The following is a 19,636-nucleotide window of genomic DNA, read 5'->3' on the forward strand; positions in this document are numbered from 1 at the left end:
CGGAGCTAGCAAAGTCCGTGCAGCAAGATTCCTAAACGCTTATGCCAGGGCCAGGCACATGCACCTTTTGAGAGGGCGCCGGGAGGAGATGGGGAATGAGATTGGGGTAGCACTAACAGCTGCAGCAGCGACTGAATGGATGCAATGTCGTCACCACATGCACCCGATCTCTTTTGGAGACCCCAATCAGGCTTCACACTATGTACCTACTGAACACTCACTGCACACTGCACCAACAGACTGCACTGCATAATGAATAATAGTGTCCCGTCAAGATGCCCAACCCATCCATATCTCTCTACCTTACTTCTTGTTGAAACTTCTTTTGTCTCTGCACACCCACTAGTGTATCTCCAACTGATTAACTTCAACGCCGTGTTCCTCTCCTCTTCCCCTTCCACATAGCAGCATAATATCTCTTGTGGCTCGAGTGACATGTTGATCTTCCTCAAGCTTCCACTGCTCTTGGGCGCCATGATGCTGGCCATGATGGGCTCCAGTGTCATGGCCGCCACAAGCCGCCCTCTTCGGAGTGTCATGTATCTGACTGGGTATATTTACGAGCGCATCATCACTCGGCTAGTCACTACACAGCTAACTCGTTCTCTCAATCGCAGTCAGCACCCGGTTGCGCCCCAAATCGACCAGCTCGACCATGTCACCCATGTTGCTCTCGCCTTCATGAGCCCCGGCATCTTCAACGACCCTCTAAACGAAGAATGGCCTCTGTTCACCACCGTCGACGATGTCCGCCCCCGCTTCCCCAAGGACACAAAGGTCTTGATTGCCATTGGCGGCTGGGGAGACACGATTGGCTTCTCCGTCGCCGCCCTCAACGACGAAACTCGCACCCTGTTCGCCGAGAATGTTGCCAAGATGCTGGACGCTACCGGCGCCGACGGTGTCGATATCGACTGGGAGTACCCCGGCGGCAACGGCGAGGACTACAAACAGATCCCCAACTCGGACAAGCACTGGGAGATCGCTGCCTACCCCATCCTGCTCCAGGAACTGCGCGCTGCTCTTGGTCTCGACAAGATCATCTCGGCCGCCGTACCCGGTCTGGACCGCGACATGCTGGCCTTCACCCGCGAGACCGTCCCCCGCATCATGCGCCATGTCGACTTCCTCAACGTCATGACCTACGACATGATGAACCGCCGCGACACCGTCACCAAGCACCACACCGGCGTCGAGTTGGGCCTCAGGGCCGTCGATGCCTACGTGGCTGCCGGTGCCGCGCCCCAGAAGCTGAACCTCGGCTTTGCCTTTTACGTCAAATACTTCAAGACCGAGCAAGATGCCTGCGCCCAAGTGTCGCCAGTTGGCTGCCCCACCGTCGAGATGGAGGATCCCGTGTCAGGAGCCGACCTCGGTCGCTCTGGTGCTTTTTCCTGGCATGACCATGTGCCAAAGCACCTCCGTGCCTCCTTTGAGAGGGCGCTTACACAGGGAGTTTACGATGACGAGCAAGGCGGCTACTATTACTGGGACCCCATCGAGGCACTGTGGTGGACGTTCGATACTCCGGATGCCATCAAGCAAAAGTTCCCCAGAATCATGGAGAAGCGCCGGTTGGGAGGTGTTTTTGCATGGGGCCTAGGCGAAGATGCCCCCGACTACGAGCACCTGGCCGCGCTCAACGAGGGTTTGGCCAAGCTAAAAGGAGAGGTTACTGATGAGAAAGATGAGCTATGATCACTGGCAACGGAAGCGACCGTATTTAGGGAGTTTGGAAAGGATGCAAGGTGTTGATGGAGTCAGGCGCACGTAGGAAATGTTTATCGTTTTGGATATGCTATAGCCGAGAAGTCACGGGCTTGAGAGTAGGTACTCCCATGTGAACATGCTTCCACCTTGTTTTCATCCCTTTCTTCCCCTACTTTTGGTCCTTACTTTGGTTTCGGTCCTTGCTTCTATTCTACCTGATTTTGACAATATGTACGTATAGCACGCTTCATTTCGCTGCCTGACACACCAGCCGCGTTCGATTTCTTCATTTAGTTGCCTACTGCTCCAACTGGCCATTTCTCCCATCAAATCTCGTCTTTATTCTCGCTCACCACCGAACAAGTTCACCACTGGCGCTTACATTTGTCATTTAAGTCGACCATTCCGCAACACGAACATGCCCGTATTCCTGGATAGTTAATATAATGGCACAACCTCACCATGATGTGCCACCTACAGCTGCCAGTTTCGATCGAGCCGTGTTTTCCATAGGCCAAATGCGCGTCGAAAAGCTGGAACCCACGGTCAACCACAGAAGTCTCATGCCCATAATCCTCCTCCACGGAGATTATCATACGGGATCGGTAACGAACCTGTTTCCAGTCATCCTATTTTATTATGCTAACATTGTGTGATTTTTCGACAGATGTGGCTCACTAAGCCCGATAGTCGCCCGGGCTGGGCTGTTTTCTTCGCTGAACGCGGCCATCGAGTCTATGCTCCGCAACTGCCCTTTCAAGGTCAATCTGATACCTCGGCATATTACGAACGAGTGAAAGTCATCACCCCTCGAACCATTGAGAACCTATACACGGCCACCAACAAAACCAATGATCCAGAGTGGCTGGTGGCAAAGAAGCACACACAGTGGCCAGGAGTAAGTCGCGCTCCAAATGCGGTGGCAGAAACAATATCTGGATATTTTGAGGCTAATAGTGGAAACTAAATCTAGAGCGGCGTCCGGGGCAATCCCATCTTTGACCAGTACTTCAACCAACTAGTTCCCATGTACATGGACGTCCACGAGCGCCAGGCAGCCGCTCAAGAGGCGGTCGAGAGCCTATTGCGGCTCCTGAAGCGTCCAGCTATTCTTATCGGCCATGGCAGCGGCGCCAACGTTGCCTGGCTGGCAGCCGATGTAGCCCCTGACCTTGTCCATGCTATCGTTGCAGTCGAGCCACTCGGGTCTCCGTTTGGCTCTGCGCTCCAGAACACGAACGGAGAACTGAGGCCGACGGGCAAATTCGCAAGGGCTGCTGGCGTACGTCCATACGGCCTGACGGATATACCAATGCAGTTCGATCCACCCGTTGCGGCGCCAGAGTCATTTGAGGAGCTGTTTGGTGGTATATATCCAGATTTTGAGCCCATCCCGGTTACCAAGTTTTACGCAAGGGGCCGACAAGGAAAGTTCTGCTTCGAACAAGACCTTGCTGGAATGCGTGTTGGAAGTCCTACCGAATCTAGGGCAGAACCCCGGAAGCTTACGAATTTGGTGGGAATCCCCCAACTCGTGGTAACAACGGAAGCGAGCTTCCACCGTCTCTCGGATTGGGCGACGGTACATTTTCTTCGCCAGGCCGGGACAACAGTCAAACACCACAGACTCGAAGAGCACGGAATCCGCGGAAATGGACACCTTTGCTTCCTGGAGAAAAACAGCAACGATGTGGCCAACCATGTGCTCAAATGGTTGCATAACGAGACAGGTGTCCCGGAAGTACAGGTTCTTCAATCTCGGCCCTCTCCTTCCCAGACTATCAGCGCATCCGGTGACCATGGACAGTCCGCGACCACCACTTCTGGAAGGGCGTGCCCGACTAAGAAGAGACCAGCGGAAGCTGAACTGAAGCCAGTTGGCACTATGGCGAACTCAAGTCAAAGACCAAGCAAAAAGGTACAAACCAACACATCGCAGCCTAGCACCCTCAACCCTCACACATCAGTCCATGGTGACGTTCGGAACAGTGACAGTCGCGATACTCCCCGCGTATTTCCTCCTCATTCCTCGGTCGTCAGAAACATCCAGGTTGCTCAAGGTATTGCCCCCGTACCCTCGACGCCTCACAACAGACCTATCCAGCGGACTGGTCAAACCACGCTAAGCGAACGGCGAATTGTGGAAGTCACTTGGAGTCCCGATAGTCCAACTCCACGTCAGATATAGGATCTTGAGAGACAAGCAACGTTGGCTTTAAGTACCCTTTTAACACTTCCGGAAGACAGCTAAAAAAAAAGCGGCGCGGGCAAAAATATCACTGACAGGCAGAGGCATATTAGGAACAACTTGGTGCAAAGAACAAAAACTCGATTCCAGTCGATAGCGTTGTTGTGAAAGGCGGCGAGTGTCAATATCGCTCAAATTTATGCCGCACGTTCTCGGTCGCGAGGCTAAAATCCCATTTCTTAATATCCACGACTGCTTTTGTTAATCGCCAGACTCTTCTAGATGCGGTGGGTATATTCTTACAGGTCCTTTACTACGGCTCAAGGGATGCCTCACTGCTCTCTAGCCATGTTAAGCAGTGGTATGTCCAAGCTGAAATCCCACTCATCATCCCGTAAAACCGATCCGCCAATCGCCTAGAGGTCCGAACAGTATCGCTCCAATCCAAAGCAACCTTCTCATGCACACCGATATTGATATGGCTGCATCATGCATCCAGTAGACTAAGTGCTGTGTGGGTGGCCGAATCTGCTGCACTAGCACAAGATGGAATAGCTTTGCATAGCATATTGGGTGCAGTTCGAGCCCATGTATGTAGCAAATAGACGGCTACTTCTGTGCTCTCAACGTTGTGCTTGGTTGCATCTGGTCCCCATTGGTGACACAGTATCGCAACCAGTAGCTGTCTCTTGTCATGTAGTCTACTCTACGTTTCGCCGTTCTTGTATCTCCCATTGCCCATTCTTGCTCAAAATTTCCTTCTTGTCAGACCAACATATCCAGACCAAAGGTCTCAACTATGGCATGACGAATTTCCGTTCCCACCCGAGCAATGTCGCATCCCCGGGAAAGACATCGGTGCTGCTGTACTTGAGGACTCGCCACTCCATTTCCTACAAATACAGAGCTTCCATACCCTCGGCCTCCAGTCAGTCAAAGTGCCATCCATCCATGATATGATTTTCGAACTTGGTCAAGCTAGGTTACGGCCTAGACGTAGACGGTATGCATTCATATTATTTTGCCGGTACTAACAACCCGTGCGGCTAGGTTCTACCATCTCAAAGTGTGCAAATAGCTCATCGAGTCCTTTCTGACAACATTCAATTAGAGAAAATAAGATTACGATTCGCCGACTCAGCTTGAATACATGGTATGGAGGTTCCAGCAATCACCAAATCAAGGCGGAGCTCGAGCTCTAGCTCGTCCAGCTCGTCCAGCTCGTCCAGCTCTTCTCCATCTAAGGCATCCTCTGTTCACGCTGACACTTCGGCAGCGCATGAGCCGCTTTTGAGTGTAAGCTTAACCGAGCACCGTGTACAACCTTGATCCCCTTTAGCTTTCTCATGGGCTGGATACACTAACAACAACTCTTGGATTTCTCAGGCAATGGCCTCTTCTCAGCAGTCAGAGTCAAATGACGTGGCTCAAGATGCCAACGCTAACATCGATCACAACAACGAGGACACCGCCGCCACCACCAACGACAACAACAGCATCCAGAATGATGATATCAATGAACAAGCTCCCTTGGTCACAGGCCCACGTCCCACAGCACCAGCACCCACCCCCATCCAGCACATGCACTACGAATCCCTCCCAGCCCTCAACCTAAACCATCCCCCCTTCTACGGCACCATCCGTGACTCAACGGATGGCGTCCCGCAGTACCATCCGTTTTCTGACGAAGATGACGAAGACGAGGAATATGAAGGGGGAGGAGCAGGGGAGTCTGGCGGGGGAGATCAATTCTCGCGAACCCAGCGGGTTGATCATGCCTACAGTGACCACCGTCCTGACCGTGAGGGGGGGCAGCAAAGGGATGAGGAGGAGAGCGACTCGGGCGGGAACGGGAGGAGGAGCAGGTGGGAGAGAAGAAGGGGGGCTATCATGAGGATAAGAACGGCGATGATTTGGATTATTGCGTTGCCGCTTTTGTTGGTGGCGGTGTGGCTTTGTGTTATTCTGTTCAGGAAGGATAAGAGTTCGTGGGAGACTGAAACGAGGTGAGTGACCATGGCACGATACGAGAGGGAGAAGCTGCTAGGGATTGTGTAAGAGAGGTGTTCGAGACTCAGCTGGCCCGTGATGGAGAGAAAAAGGGTTTCGAGGTGGTCAACGATTGCGAGAATGTCTTAATGTTTAGGCCTGCCTGGACAATGTTTGCCAGAAGAGCGCACTTGCGATGGTTTTATTTCCCGACCCAGGTCAAATATCAGTGGTTGTAACTCATGAACCATGTCATCATTCCATGGATCGAGACCTCTTGCGCCAAGCCTGAAGGATCAATTGGGTTTCTTACAAGCGTTTCGGCAGTTCCGGACCATGTATCACATGGGGCATTGACGAACTCGTCAAGTTCCTGCCCAGCTTCAAGTTTATACACTGGAAGCCCGAACATGCTGTCGGACCCTCACCTTATGCCGACTTCTGTGGATATCTGATGCAAGACACAGGAGTATCTTAGAGTCCCAATCGCTTTAAGACAATCTGCAAAGTTCTAGACACGGCACAATCATGAAAAACAGCTTCTATCCCTCTAGCGGCGTACAGCCCAGCCTCTCAGTAGAGAACACCTCTCAAGCTTCTCTAGTTACGGAGAATATTCAAAATCACACCACCCGTGTATCCACAAGGCTTTCCTATACATAATATAGGGCGGATGGTTGTGGATCGGTGGCAGCAACGAGCCTGTCGGTTACATTCCTACCTAGTTTAGTCGCTCGCTCTTCTCCGAACCACATGTTGAAAACTGTACAATAAATGCCGGCTTGGCTGTTAGCTCGGCACGCCCATTATACAGGACAAGACGTGTCCTAAATTATCTCAAACTGTTTAAGAACAGTATTTAATGGCTAAGTACATGTTCGAAATGTATTAAAAACAGTCAAGGGGGCATATGTAGCATTAAATTACGCTTTAGATGTGAAACGAAACAGGTCGATTAGGCATGTAAACGTCTAGGAAGGATGACCAGAGGTCTCGAGCTAACAAACAAACCAGTATTGGACTGTACGGTAGCCTCCACCGGCAGGACGACTCAAGTCTGAAGAAATCTCACACCCATCCCAGCGCCTCCCAAAGGGGTTAGCCTTCGGCAAGGGAGCCGCGGAGAGACTCCCTTGGCTAGGGCAACTGAGCGAGGCTAAGGCCTGAGTTGTATGGTACCTTTCATGCAATGCTGCACAGCACACGCGACCCTTGAGGCAAGCCCCGTCCGCCAGCTCTGAGGGGACCAGTAGGACGACACATCTTCAGCTTTGGCCTCTTTTGCAATAAAGCTAGCTCGGTAGATGCCTTTCTGGAACTTCATCCCCGGTTCCTTTGCCGACGAACCTTTAATCTGCCCAAGAGAAATAGATCGATGGCCGACGATGTATAAGAGAGGAACCGCTTCCCGAGCTCTGGTGAAGACATGGCGCCTGCGGTCTACACTCGGAACTTGCCCCATAACCGAGGAATAAACGAACAGCATGCTTGGTAAAGACCTGCTCGGGAAGTCCTTCGGGGCCCTCCTGGTTTCTCTCTTGGCTGCTTGCCCATCCCTCATCGAGGCAACCCTGGTGCGTGCGACAGTGGTAGACACCCGATCTGTCGCTGTCTCCAACTACACCTTTGTCATTGCCGGTGGCGGTATCGCAGGACTTACGCTCGCTGATAGGCTGACAGAAGATCCTGATGGTGAGTTTTACCGCTCAAACTAGAGGAGTCCACGATCTTTCGATATGTTGCTGACCACGCCGCTAGTGTCCGTTCTTGTCATCGACGCCGGCTCTCTCGACCAAGGAGAGGATGGCATCTTGATTCCTGGTTCATATGCTCCCTATCTGTACTTCTGGCCTGGCCTGATGACAACGCCTCAGGAGGGCCTCAACAACCGCTCCGTCTTTACACCAATAGCCCAGGTAATCGGTGGTGGCAGTACTATTAATGCTATGGTCTTTGTAAGGTTTGTACCTCTATCCTCTCTCTGCGTGACTACTATCAGCTTGCTGACAAGCGGATAGAGGCAAAGCCGACGATTACAATAAATGGGAAGCCATTGGTAACCCTGGGTTTAGCTGGAACAAGTTCCTGCCTTTCTTCCTCAAGAGCGAGAACTTCACACGTCCCGACCCTGCCTTTGCCAAGACGGCCAATATCTCCTGGGATGAGTCCGTCCGGGGCAAGGGCGGATCTGTGCAGTACACATATCCCAACTACTACTACCCTGGAAGCGGTGAGTGACTTCGGCCCGGGAAGTGGGAGTGCAAACCGGACAGTGCTAACTGAGAGGATCATAATATAGCAAACTGGTGGAATGCTGCCAAGTCTGTAGGAATTTCTGCTGTCAAGGACCCCAACGCTGGTAACGACCTTGGTGTCTATTGGTTTCCGCATGCTGTCGATGCTAGAAGTAGGACTCGGAGCCACTCCAAGAAGAACCATTATGACCGGGTCAAGGACTCGCGACCTAACTACCACATCCTCCCATCCAACATGGTATCCAAGGTCATCTTCCGCGGCAACACGGCAGTTGGTGTTGAGTACTTGCCCACGGCCGGCGGAAACGCCTCGACCGCCTACGCCACCAAGGAGGTCATCTTGGCTGCCGGAGCTCTGAACACACCCAAGATCCTCCAACTGTCCGGTGTTGGCCCCAAGAAGCTTCTCCAGAAGCACAGGATCCCCGTCGTCGTTGATCTCCCTGTTGGATTTAATTTGCAAGACCAGTTAACCCTCAAAGTCCCCTACACGGCAAGCAACAACCTCTTCCCCAACTCTGGCTCCATTGCCAACAACGCCACCTACGCTGCCGAGCAACGAGCGCTCTATAACTCGAAGAAGCAGGGTGCCTTCACCATCGTGAGCACGCTCAGCACCAACATTGCCATGATGAGCCTCTCTCAAACGACCTCCTCATACAAGAAGATTGTCTCGAACGCCCGCGCTGCTGCCGCTCCCTATTCGCTCTCCGCGGAGGTTGATCCAAGCGTTCTGGCCGGTTACGCTGCCCAACGAAAGCTCATTCTGGAGCAGTACGAGAATGGCAAGGCCGGTATCGGCTCGCTCCACTGGAACACGGCGGATGGCGTGACCATCTATCTGAATAAGCCTCTCAGCCGCGGCATGGTAACAATAAACTCGACTAACGCCCTCGAGAACCCGCTAGTGAACTACCGTACCGTCACCGACCCGGCTGACATAGAGGTCCTCACTGCTCTGTTCCGCAAGAACAGAGAGCTGATGAGTGCTCCGGATATGGCGTCACTGGGAGTTGCTGAGGCGGCACCCTTTGGCGAGCACATCACTGCGGATAGTGAACTCGCCTCTGTCTTCCGTGAAACTCTTGACCCCTCGAATGCCCACCAGTGCTGTACGGCGCCTATGATGCCCCGCGCGCTTGGTGGTGTCGTTTCCAGCGAGCAGAAGGTGTATGGCGTAAGCGTTTGAGGGTTGCCGATATTAGCTACTGGCCATTTCAGATTTCGGGGGCTCCGACCGCGACTATGTATGCCTCTGGCGAAAGGGTGAGTTGTTTCCATCTGTGTTGTGCAATTACATGGTTCTTGATGCTAACATGGATTCTGGACTAGCTTGCGGATGCTATCAAGAAGGAGTATAAGTTGGCAGAGTACAAGCGGTAATCTGGGATCGTTAGGTAACTTGGTGATTGGGCCCGCCATCTGGGCTATAATGTTTCGAGGGGCTGTACATACCTTCTTGCATATTTGCATATAGTGAATTCCAACACCTTGCAGAGGTGACCAGGACCCCATCAGTCTGTTTGAGGACCACCTTTTTTGACCAAGTAATTGGTGATGGTGTTCTCCTTCTTTTCCGGTGTCGCTGGGGCCATCTTCCTCCCACTTCCCGTCCTAGCCCCCATCAATGCCATCGTCTCCTCGAACTCCTTCTTTGGCACGGCGCCCCCACTAGCCTCCTTATGTCCTCTCGCGAAAGACTCTCCCAGCCTCTCCCTCAGACTGGGATCCTCGGCCGTTCCCACGATGTCGTTTAACAGCTCAATGATGTTCACCTCTCACCTTCCACCAACTCTTTCCCTTGCACACTTGGCTACTCTTCAGGAAAAGTTCACTTTGCCTTCCAGATACCCCTCATTAGCAGCCATCACCACCTCAAGCTTAGCACTCTTCAAGTGTTCCGCCCACCTCGTCGCGATGACCGGGTGCACCTGTGCCTTGCTCTTCATCCTCAAGACCGCCACGCGTCCGTCACTCGAAAACTTTGGCGGGACGTGTGTGCACCGTTCCACTTCGGCGTTAACCTCTGCCCTCGCCGCCAAGAGCGCCTTGTTAATGAGCAGATCTGCCGGGCCAATGGCCTGTGTAAGTGCATCCCATGCGACAGGGACGTTGTATGCGGCCGTGCGCTGCGGTGCGTTGATGAGGGAAACGGAGTCGTTGAGCTTCTTGCGCGTGTACCGCTTCAGAACTTCACCCATATCTGGAAAGGGTGGCTGCCACTTGAAATTTGTGCCTAAATCGCCGTGCGTCCCAAGAACGGCCAACCAGGCGCACTGCTCGTCAATGGCAGGGTGGAGAGGACGGCATATGAGGTAGGTTAGGAGGGCGGATGTAGCTACAGGGGGGGGATTGCAGGCAGTGACGTGCTGAGAAGCAGACGAGAACTCATCCTCGGCAGCCTGGTGATGATCGATGATGAGGGCTCTGTGGCTCGGGATATCGACAACAGGCAAGGACCGCCGGGAGCCTTGGTCCAGGACGAAGACGTAGGAGGGAGACAACTCTGCCATGGCTGTGCGTTCCGAAGGGTCGTGTATGTTATTCCCTCTTTGGACGAGATGAGTGGTGATAAGACTCAAGGGCAGGCCAAGCAGGACGAGAGTCTGTTGGAGGATTGAGCCAGATGCGAGTCCATCCGCGTCCTTGTCAGGAGCGATGAGCGTTTCGGTTTTCGCAGTCGCACTATTTGGTATCAGCAGCTGTTCACACAAACCACTTCGAAGTACGGATTGTCGGACCAATCAAGGATAAAGTGTCTTGCCGCTTCCATCTCCTCCTCTTTGGCGGGCCAGTCTGCTGTTCCGGTCTTGCCGCTATCATCGCTGGCCGGTGATCCCATCCGTGCCCGTTTCGAACTCGGAGGTCCCGTGGACGGAGATACAAGCCGCTTCATGGTGCAAGTGCTGAAGTATCGGGACTGTAGTCTGCGACTGGTAGAGGTCAGTATACGAGCGTGTTCGGATATCTGGACATGCACCCGTCTCAAGGGGAGCATAACGACACCTCTAGCGTGCAGGCCGCCCCGTCATGCTCCGCGTAGGTACCGGTAGGTTGGGTCGAAGGGGAGATGTGATGTGCTTCGTCATACATGATTGGGGATGTGTCAAAACAAAGACCGACCAGCAGAAATGACGTCAGCCAGTTGGGACGCCGCTTTCAAGGCTCATAGGCATACTACTCCGATCTAAGTGCGCTCGTTCTCCTTGCACTCCCAAAAGCAATGGAATTGTTTGACTCGAAAACCCGCTTAATGCATGTTTACACAACCTCGAGGGCTTCCCTCCGAACGCCTGGAACACCACCAATGACAGATTCATTTTCCACCCAACAGACGCAACACGTCCACGAAGCAGACTCGTCTACCGCAGTCCAAGCTAGCCTCGACGAGCAAGGCGCAACATGTACAGAAGAATGTAAAAGAAGGAGGACGACCCGACGCCGTGCTGTTCGCTCAACCAGTATCTAAGGCCAGAGCTGTTTAAACTACTTTTCTCTGCGCTTATTCGACCTTTTGGATCAACGACTCGGAGGGCTTCACCCGTTGGGCCCACTCACTGCACACAAAGTTAGCCATGGCTGCATAATTTTTGAGGGAGATGCAGGGTGTGGGCCAAGAGCACTTACGTCCAGCTTCCATCATAAACCTTTCTCGTCTCAGGCGAGCCAAATTGCGCCTCGTTGAGTGCTGTCTCGAGGACACAGGCCGTGACGCCGGTTCCGCAGCTGGAGATGATGGGCTTTGAGGGATCAACGCCCGCCTTGGTGAAGACCTCCTTCAACTTGTCGGCTGGAAGGAAGGCCTTGGTGTTGGGGTCCAAAACAGCGCTGAAAGGAATGTTGATGGAGCCGGGCATGTGGCCCGAGGACAGACCCTCTCTCGGCTCTGGCTCCTCGCCGCTCCACCGACCGGGTGATCTCGCATCCAGGATCTGCACGCCCTCGGCGCCCTCTTTGTTGGAATCGATGGCAGCTTGACGGACATCCTCGAAGCTCGCGACCTTGTCCTCGTCCATCTTGGGGATGGGGTATGTGCCGCACTCGATCGTCCAGACATTTCCGGACTCGGTAGGGAGACCCTCGTCGACCCAGAGCTTGAAGTTGTTGAGGATGTGGACCTTGGGGTGGCCGAAGACCTTCATGGTCCAGCCAACACGGGGGGCGCTGAAGATGCCCAGCTCCTGGCTGTCGTAGATGACCACAGTGTCCTCGTGGCGAATGCCGAGCTCGCTCATGGCAGCGGCGAAGTCCTTTGAGCTCGGCAGCATGTGGGGGTAAGGGCTGTGCCTATCGATGACCTTGTCGAGGTCGAAGAAGCGTGCCTTGGGGATCCTCTTCTCGATGAAGACGTCGAGGCCGGTACGCTTCTGGGGGTCGTTTGGAAGAAACCAGGAGGCGCATAGAGGAATGACACGGGGTTCGGACGAGATGGGAGAAGGAGGAGCCTTCTTGAGGGCTTCGTGCAGCTCCTTGGGGGTGACGAGATAGCTCGAGAAGGAGCGGACAGCCCCCGTTCTGGCGACAGTCGAGCGCATCGAGGCCCGGAGGGGGCTAAGGACTCGTACGAGAGCCATTTTGAATGTTGGGCTTGTGCTGTCTACCTGTTGTCGGCAATGGCAGGTCGCGTTGAGTATGCGCCGGGCTACGAAGAAGAAGAAGAAACAAGGCGACGATAAGGGATTGCCGTGATGCAGCAGTCGATGTCGGCGGTGCTGTGGTTGGAAGTAATTCGAAACAAGCGACAGACGGCCCGATGCAAGGGACCTAGACGTAGAAGCAGAGATAAAGGTAGGGAGGTTGGTTAGGTAGGTTGGCGTCGCCTGGTTCCTGACGTCCGGACTGCGTTGCGTTGCGTCTTAGGAACTGATTGCGGAAAAGACGAGACGAGCTGAGCTTGGTCGTAACAGTCAGTCTCTGTCACTTGAAGTATCTAGCAAATCTACGGGTTGGCAAGCAAAGAGAAAAAGGGCCTTGAGGAGACAAATCGAACTAGAAGAAGAAAAAGGACCCAGCAAGCCGAAATCTCGTCAGTAGCCCGAGGATGAGGATTGTGGATGCGGGGTTTAGACTGCCTTCTTTGTCATAACTTTTGGGATGGGACCTTGGCTGTCCATGCGATGGAGGCAGGTGGAGGTCCAGCATGGAGTCAAAATGGTGCAAAGTGCAGGGGCTCCTTGGAGGGCGCTGGCGCTGTGGTACCCGCCTACAGAGCTTTTCATCCAAACTTTTTTAAAATGTTCTTAGACTTAGAGAGCTTGAGCCACATCGATTCCTCTACTTACGACCATTGGTTGGTTACCTAGAGGTACTTACACACGAGTCGGGTTCTTGCCTGGTATGAGTACGCTACAGCACGTACATGAGTGCTGGACTGCTACCATAAGGCATTGCTGGTATGTAATTTATAACAGGTCAATAACCGCCGACATCAAAGCAGGTTCGTTTCCTGTTTCGGTGTCAATCGGCCGTTTACCACCTCCAGCATCCATCTACCTACACAACACAGTCAAAATATTTGAGTCGGGCCTCGGTTACGCCATCCGATCGAATATCATCACGCACCAATAAGCAACGGCATACCGGATCTCTCAAGTCTCACGCTCACATTGAAGGAAGAAACTCGAACAAGAAGAAACGAAATGAAGGTCAAGATCAAAAAGTGGAACGCCGTCGCGACTTGGCGATGGGACCTCCCGGAAGACGATGTGTGCGGCATCTGCCAGGTCCACTTTGATGGCACATGTCCGACTTGCAAATATCCGGGTGACGAGTGCAGCTTGTGTAAGATGCCAGCAAAATCCTTCCATGTCAGGATATACCTACCTGTCCAGCTGACCTTTTGGTGTGTGTGTGTGTGTGTGTGTGTGTTCCTAGTGTCTGGCAAATGCGGTCACAACTTTCACATGGTTTGTTGTTTCTTTTCTACTGTTTCTCTTTCCTATCTCTTTCGCTGACCATCACAACAACAGCATTGCATCCTCGAGTGGATCAAACAGGACTCTGCGAAAGGACAGTGCCCCATGTGTCGTCAAAGTAAGTTCTTTTCTTTTCGTGTTTGGACTCGGACGCGGCGCCTGACATGTCTGTCAAAGAATTCGAATGGAATGGCCGCCCCAATGCCACCGAAACATCACTGGCCGAAACAACCCAAGGCCAAATGCTCGCCTAGACCTAGACCTGAGATCGCGGTAATCGCCACGGGGCAATTGGGATCTCTTGCAGCTTACCTCCATACTGAGAGCCATGGACTGGCAAACCAGAAATTGAGCTTCCATATTATGAAAACAACCCACTTGCATTAACGACTTTGGCGAGCGTGGTTACCGTGGTGCATTGTTGATGTTTACATCTTGTTTCCGTCTGTGCCGTCAAGACTGTCTTACCCACTCCTTTAGAGAACTGCATCTGCAGTAGAGCCCCCACCCAGAGACCCATCTGTACGGGAGTCCCCACTCCTTAACGCCTGCCATCCTTGCAGCCACTGTGACAGTAGCTCTTAGTGATGGGCAACTGATAAGGTAGTGTACAGTACCTAGCTCTCAAGGTACCTACCTTCTGCGGATGCATGGGGGACATACATCACCTGGCCAGCAGCACCGTCGTCACCTTCATGGCATAGAACAGCCCGTCTTCCTTGGGAGCCTTTCTTCCTATACCCTACCACCATAATCTTTCAATGTAATCTTTGTGTCGGTTGCTTGAACATCTCTGATACTATACAAAACCGGCCGAAAATCTCGCCTGACTACATACTTCTTCTACACATCACTGCCAGCACCATCTCAGAGGTACCCGCGTTGTACTGACAACAACCCATCGCCCTCCCGCCGTCCCTCTCTCTGCTGTATCACCGCCTCTATATACGCAAAAAAGTGAACATGGCCGAACCGGATTCCTTCAACCAACCGGGCTCCGCCGCCGCCGCCCGTTACTTCAGCTCCTCGAGTCCCCGGCCATCCGTCGCAAGTCGAACGAGTCGCTCCAGTTTACGGCGAGAGCACGACCTACAGACAGACCAGCTACAGCCTCAAAGTCGTCGCCTGTCGTCAGCACAATCCCACACCCCGTCTCCCCAGCCACCGCCGAGCATCGAGGAGCACACGTTACCGGGCATTGGCCAACAGCAGCAGCATCAACGACAAGGTCAAGAAGGAGAGGACGGTGGAGGAGAGCGAGGGGGCGGGTCCCAGCCATCGTTCTCTCCCCTCTTCACTCTTCTCTCCTCCAGCACCCACTCCTCCCAGCGCCAGACCATCCATCATCCAACCGTTCACTACGTCTTTGCCGACGACGACCCCGACATCCTCGCCGCCGCACTAGCGTACCATCACCGGGGAGGAAGTGAACAAGATGCCACGTCAAGTCCAGACGACGATGAAAGAGCCTACAACAGGGAGCCAAGGGATCGCGCCGTGATCCTCGACATGGCGTCCTCCTCGAACGGCAATGGGCTCCAGGTGGCATGGGCAAGTAGCCTGTCTCCCGACTGGGCAGTGGTCTCGGCACAAGTGATGCGGATGGAAGATCAAGCCAACAGTAGCAGCGGTGGTGCCAATGCCGCAGCAGGTGGAGGAGTTTTCGCAGCATCGTCACCAAGTCTACATACTGGTCCATTGATGCTCAAGATCGAAGGCGTGGCCATTGAGCCTCCGTCGTCGTCCTCGTCAGGATCACCGTTATCGTCATTGCGTTTGGGCGGTGGCGGCGGGAGACTGTCATCCACTCCAGATGGTGATTTGCAGTCTTCTCTGACGGGCAAGGGCAAGCAAGCTGCGACGGCGGCCCCTGCGCCTGAAGAATACCCAACTCTGCTGCAAGACTTTGAGAGGCGAATAGAAATGCTAAAGCGGGTCGCCGAGGCTGGTTCAGAGAGGCAAAGACGTATAGTTTCCATGGATCACCCAGCATTCGACCATGATCACGCCGATGGCCGAGGTAGCGGGAAAGCCGATGTACCCCTTGTCGAGATGCGAGAAGCTGGGGATATGGGTGCTCAAGATTGATTGAGGGAGTGGGTGGCTGTGAGTTTGCATGCTTGGGGCACACGGTCCTCTACTAGGACTTTAACGGGCTTGATTTTGATTCTTTTGGTGCTCACATGACGAATCCAGGCAGTCTCGCCCTCAATCTTTTCCACCGCCCTTCGAAGGGCTCCCCAGATATGTGAACAGGAGGGTGTACCAAGCCATGCAGCTTGAGACCGCGCGCTACGCTTGCTCTCGATTGGCATATCGGAGCAATATCGTCGTAGGGCAATATGAATGGCCTGATGGCAAAATTCGACACTATAGGTCACACGGCGATACTGACGTTTCCTGCAATATTTGTTACTGTTGGAAGTATGATCTTATTCATTATAAACGCCTTGGCTGATGCTTAAATACTGACGCTGCGAGGCGAATAAGAGGTACCACAATATGGTGCACGATCGAGCAGAGTTTACCAGCAACTCTTACCTACACTAGCCTTCTGCGTTGTGATCCTCCTCAAACCAAGATATATTCCAAACGACCACTCATTTGGCCGCCTGTTCCCTCCCGTTGTATATCCAACGGCCAAATTGCGTACAGAAGATAACGCAAAACACATGATAGTAGAAACGAAAAAACCACCCGCTCTGAACTCCACGAAACCATGTTGATCCCAATATATGGAAGGGAGAAACGGCGTAAAACAGATGTTGCGAGCTTGCAAGACAAGCGGATGGCCGAAAATCCGGCATTGCAGACCGCCATAACGCAAATAAACAAGTTAGATGAGAGTGATCATTCGCCATCGTTCGCATCCTTATGGTGACCTGGAACGAACTGTTCATGGCCCCCCACTTTGCTGCCGCCTCTCATGCTTTCCAAAATTTCGTCCGTGATGACGAAGCGCTTTCCGGCCCGATGGGGACCACGTGAAGCCACCGCGTTATTTTGTTCCATAAACTCGAGGATTTCATCTGTGATCACAAATCGTTTCTCCTTTCTTGCTGGCTGAGTTGCCTTTTTGTAGGGCGAAGTAATGCGGTTGAGACCTTCGGGTGAGAGCCTCCTGCCGAGAGAGTTCTTTGACTGTCCGTAAATACGAGAGATAGGGCCGGTCATGGGAGCGGCAATTTGAATAGCTCGGGCGTTGTTCATTTGCAAATCATCGGTAACGCTTCGTGGCATAAGACCGCGCTTCTTGTTTTCCTCCGATTTGTTTCCGCCGCCTGGAGGGTGGGTGACGACGACATAGACCACCACTATGATAACGACCACCACGATAATGGCCACTAAAGAGAGAGAAATCAGTCATGGTTCTCTGAAGCACCGAATTGGAGGGGCACCACATCAGCAGAAACTTACCGCAGATACCCAAGCACATCCATTTCTTCTTGCGAGTGGCCCGCGCCGTCTGTACTGCCACTGCAATCTCCTCGTTGCCCTTGTCGAGATTGTCGACCACCTCCTCACTCGTCTGCTCAATGGCCTGGATCTTGACGTCCTGTTCCACAATCAACGTGTTCAACTGCTCAAACAGCTGCGCCAACTCCACCATTTGCTGCTCAATCCTCTGCAAAGCCTTGTGGCGGTCCTGTACAGCACTGAGCACAGCTCTCGCCTCGCCCACGCGGTTGTTCTGCATCAAGGCTTGCTGGAAGACCTGCGAGTTTCCGCTAGTATCCTCCACGGCAGCCCGGACCTCGTCCTCGCTGGCATCGGGGCGCACAATGCGGTACTGGCGGGCCATCTGGTCCTGCATCTTCTTGCGGAACGAGGACTCGACGCCCTGGTAGTCCTGAATCGCTTGTCGCAATCGGCGGTCAACGCGGCCAACCTGGGCCTGGTTTCGGGGCTGGCGGCCCTCGGGGCTCGACTTGATTTTTCGGACGCGATCGGTTATGGTGCGGTACAAGGCCATGGTCTCGGTGTTGAGTGCATCTAGTTGCCGGCTCGATGAGCTCGCGGATGAATCGGCCTCGGCGAGGCAGCGGTCCTGCAGTCTTCGCAGTTCCCGTAGATTTCCCTCGATCTGTTCGATTCCATTGTCGATTTCTCGGCACTCGTTCAGGATTGCAGTCGGATCACCGGCAAAGGAGCCTCCGTTGTTGATTGAGCTCATCTCCATTGTGTTTCCTGATGAGATGCAATGGTCAATCTGACTGTCTTTTCGACTGTTGTCTCATTCGGAGCTCACCTCCATAGTTTCCTCCGGCATAGGGGGCGGGAGACTGGTCCCTTCCACCCAGCGGGGAATAAGCACCAGCGGCGCCATCCCGTTGGTCAAAGGAAGGGTCTCTTCCACCGTATCTAGACAGTAACCGATGTCAGTAAGGATCAAGAGCACGTGGACGTCGTCGTTATTCGGTGTGCCAGAAAGACTAACCCGTACTGATTGTTGTCCATTGTTAGCGATACACTCTGGAAGGTTGGCAGTGGAAGTAGAAAGATTGGTGAGAAGGATGGAAGATGGGACTCTCGAGATTGCCTGGGCCGGAGCAACGTATCGGTGGAGTCATGATTGTGTAGCAAGACGGTGGATGTGTGAGAAGAAGAACATGTTTTGAAACACTCACACTCATCTTGGGAGGCGGACGCGCACAAGCGCTAAGGCTCTAGAAGGCGCTTAAAGGGGTAGTGGATGTTTTATACGGGTCGAAATCGAAATGAAAGTATAAGTGGGTAAGTAAGTAATGTCCTTTTTCGAAGTGACGATGCTTGGTGAATGCTTATGTCGCGGCGACAGAAAAAGAAATCGAGCCAAAAGATGGTGTGCTAGAGATCAGGTAAGAGTGAATGACCTAGGAACAGAACTAAAAGATGGGAAATTGGGTGTTTGGTAAGAGGGAGAAAGGCAAATTGTCGGGACGGGACCTCGGACTTGCTGGAGCTGAAATGGGTTTGGTTATTTTAGGGAAGCACTGCGCCCGGTGAAGGATCTGGCAAGGAGCCCAAGTACCCAGCGTGGGATTCTCAGGAGTTGATCGAAACGAGCCTAGTGAGCCTACCTGTACTTTCTGGATTCCACACAACCTCCAGACCACCACGAATACACGTGATGAAGTACATAGTAGGTACGTGCGGGTGGCGAGCAAACGAGTGCTCAGCAACACGAACAAATGGCAAAGGAAGTGCAGACCTTCGCACCTTCGTTCGTCAAATGTTGCCTTGCACAGCAGGAGCGCACTGTGTGCTTGCTTGGGGGTCAGGGAGTTCTTGTCATCTGGTTGTTGGTTGGTTGGTGGATTGGCTAGTTGGCTGGCTGACTGGCTATGCAGTGTAGCTGGTTGGATCGTTCGTTGGTTGATGACAATCCATCCGGCTTTGATGTCCAATTATTTGCCAAAATCACTGTCCAAGGTGCGACTTTGCCCCATGCGACCTGGCAGTAGTACGGTTTACACCTAGTAGTGTACGTGTACCAACAGTCAACTTCTTGTCGGCACGCTGAGAAATGGTGTTACCTACTTGGAGACGAGACGCTTAATACGGAACAATGTCCACAAAGATGAGACGAGCGTCGATTG

General features: G+C 53.1%; 9 protein-coding genes across 9 annotated transcripts; 6 read left to right on the plus strand and 3 right to left on the minus strand.

Moving 5' to 3' along the window:
• The first annotated feature begins 314 nt into the window (after positions 1-314).
• On the plus strand, positions 315-1,908 carry SMAC4_07398 (uncharacterized protein). The gene is made up of 2 exons (XM_024655874.2): positions 315-551; positions 618-1,908. The coding sequence occupies exons 1-2, from the start codon at positions 436-438 to the stop codon at positions 1,696-1,698; spliced, it is 1,197 nt and encodes a 398-aa protein (XP_024511045.1). The 5' UTR covers positions 315-435; the 3' UTR covers positions 1,699-1,908.
• A 199-nt stretch (positions 1,909-2,107) lies between these two features.
• On the plus strand, positions 2,108-3,898 carry SMAC4_07397 (uncharacterized protein; the record flags this gene model as incomplete). Its single annotated transcript, XM_003345060.2, has 3 exons — positions 2,108-2,315; positions 2,378-2,608; positions 2,684-3,898. Exons 1-3 carry the CDS (start codon positions 2,157-2,159, stop codon positions 3,896-3,898), a joined length of 1,605 nt encoding a protein of 534 aa, XP_003345108.1. The 5' UTR covers positions 2,108-2,156.
• Positions 3,899-5,053: 1,155 nt separating this feature from the next.
• Positions 5,054-6,293, plus strand: SMAC4_07396 (uncharacterized protein; the record flags this gene model as incomplete). The annotated part of the gene is made up of 2 exons (XM_003345059.2): positions 5,054-5,194; positions 5,285-6,293. 2 exons carry the CDS (start codon positions 5,054-5,056, stop codon positions 5,906-5,908), a joined length of 765 nt encoding a protein of 254 aa, XP_003345107.1. The 3' UTR covers positions 5,909-6,293.
• Positions 6,294-7,209: 916 nt separating this feature from the next.
• On the plus strand, positions 7,210-9,525 carry SMAC4_07395 (uncharacterized protein; the record flags this gene model as incomplete). Its single annotated transcript, XM_003345058.2, has 5 exons — positions 7,210-7,579; positions 7,646-7,847; positions 7,906-8,117; positions 8,187-9,319; positions 9,475-9,525. Exons 1-5 carry the CDS (start codon positions 7,372-7,374, stop codon positions 9,523-9,525), a joined length of 1,806 nt encoding a protein of 601 aa, XP_003345106.1. The 5' UTR covers positions 7,210-7,371.
• A 437-nt stretch (positions 9,526-9,962) lies between these two features.
• Positions 9,963-11,038, minus strand: SMAC4_07394 (uncharacterized protein; the record flags this gene model as incomplete). The annotated part of the gene is made up of 2 exons (XM_003345057.1): positions 9,963-10,827; positions 10,884-11,038. 2 exons carry the CDS (start codon positions 11,036-11,038, stop codon positions 9,963-9,965), a joined length of 1,020 nt encoding a protein of 339 aa, XP_003345105.1.
• Positions 11,039-11,306: 268 nt separating this feature from the next.
• SMAC4_07393 (uncharacterized protein) lies at positions 11,307-13,098 on the minus strand. Its single transcript, XM_003345056.2, has 2 exons — positions 11,770-13,098; positions 11,307-11,699 (listed from the first exon to the last, which is right to left on the minus strand). The coding sequence occupies exons 1-2, from the start codon at positions 12,714-12,716 to the stop codon at positions 11,645-11,647; spliced, it is 1,002 nt and encodes a 333-aa protein (XP_003345104.1). The 5' UTR covers positions 12,717-13,098; the 3' UTR covers positions 11,307-11,644.
• A 683-nt stretch (positions 13,099-13,781) lies between these two features.
• Positions 13,782-14,444, plus strand: SMAC4_12123 (uncharacterized protein; the record flags this gene model as incomplete). The annotated part of the gene is made up of 2 exons (XM_066091064.1): positions 13,782-14,048; positions 14,112-14,444. 2 exons carry the CDS (start codon positions 13,782-13,784, stop codon positions 14,442-14,444), a joined length of 600 nt encoding a protein of 199 aa, XP_065947491.1.
• Positions 14,445-14,992: 548 nt separating this feature from the next.
• Positions 14,993-16,145, plus strand: SMAC4_07392 (uncharacterized protein; the record flags this gene model as incomplete). Its single annotated transcript, XM_066090620.1, has 1 exon — positions 14,993-16,145. The coding sequence occupies exon 1, from the start codon at positions 15,021-15,023 to the stop codon at positions 16,143-16,145; it is 1,125 nt and encodes a 374-aa protein (XP_065947492.1). The 5' UTR covers positions 14,993-15,020.
• A 262-nt stretch (positions 16,146-16,407) lies between these two features.
• On the minus strand, positions 16,408-19,157 carry SMAC4_07391 (uncharacterized protein). The gene is made up of 4 exons (XM_003345053.3): positions 18,496-19,157; positions 18,307-18,419; positions 17,475-18,245; positions 16,408-17,401 (listed from the first exon to the last, which is right to left on the minus strand). Exons 1-4 carry the CDS (start codon positions 18,513-18,515, stop codon positions 16,908-16,910), a joined length of 1,398 nt encoding a protein of 465 aa, XP_003345101.2. The 5' UTR covers positions 18,516-19,157; the 3' UTR covers positions 16,408-16,907.
• Positions 19,158-19,636: the final 479 nt, after the last annotated feature.

This window comes from Sordaria macrospora, chromosome 6, assembly GCF_033870435.1.
Source record: "Sordaria macrospora chromosome 6, complete sequence".
NCBI classification, from domain to species: domain Eukaryota; kingdom Fungi; phylum Ascomycota; class Sordariomycetes; order Sordariales; family Sordariaceae; genus Sordaria; species Sordaria macrospora.

Excerpts from the sequence above, each read along its gene's own strand:
- SMAC4_07398 (XM_024655874.2), top strand. The coding sequence starts at position 436 with ATGTTGATCTTCCTCAAGCTTCCACTGCTCTTGGGCGCCATGATGCTG. Across the intron at positions 552-617 it reads AGTGTCATGTATCTGACTGG|TCAGCACCCGGTTGCGCCCC; the intron begins GTATATTTACGA and ends TCTCAATCGCAG.
- SMAC4_07393 (XM_003345056.2), bottom strand. The coding sequence starts at position 12,716 with ATGGCTCTCGTACGAGTCCTTAGCCCCCTCCGGGCCTCGATGCGCTCG. Across the intron at positions 11,700-11,769 it reads GTTTATGATGGAAGCTGGAC|TGAGTGGGCCCAACGGGTGA; the intron begins GTAAGTGCTCTT and ends CTTTGTGTGCAG.
- SMAC4_07391 (XM_003345053.3), bottom strand. The coding sequence starts at position 18,515 with ATGGACAACAATCAGTACGG. Across the intron at positions 18,420-18,495 it reads ATGGACAACAATCAGTACGG|ATACGGTGGAAGAGACCCTT; the intron begins GTTAGTCTTTCT and ends GTTACTGTCTAG. Across the intron at positions 17,402-17,474 it reads GATGTGCTTGGGTATCTGCG|TGGCCATTATCGTGGTGGTC; the intron begins GTAAGTTTCTGC and ends CTCTCTCTTTAG.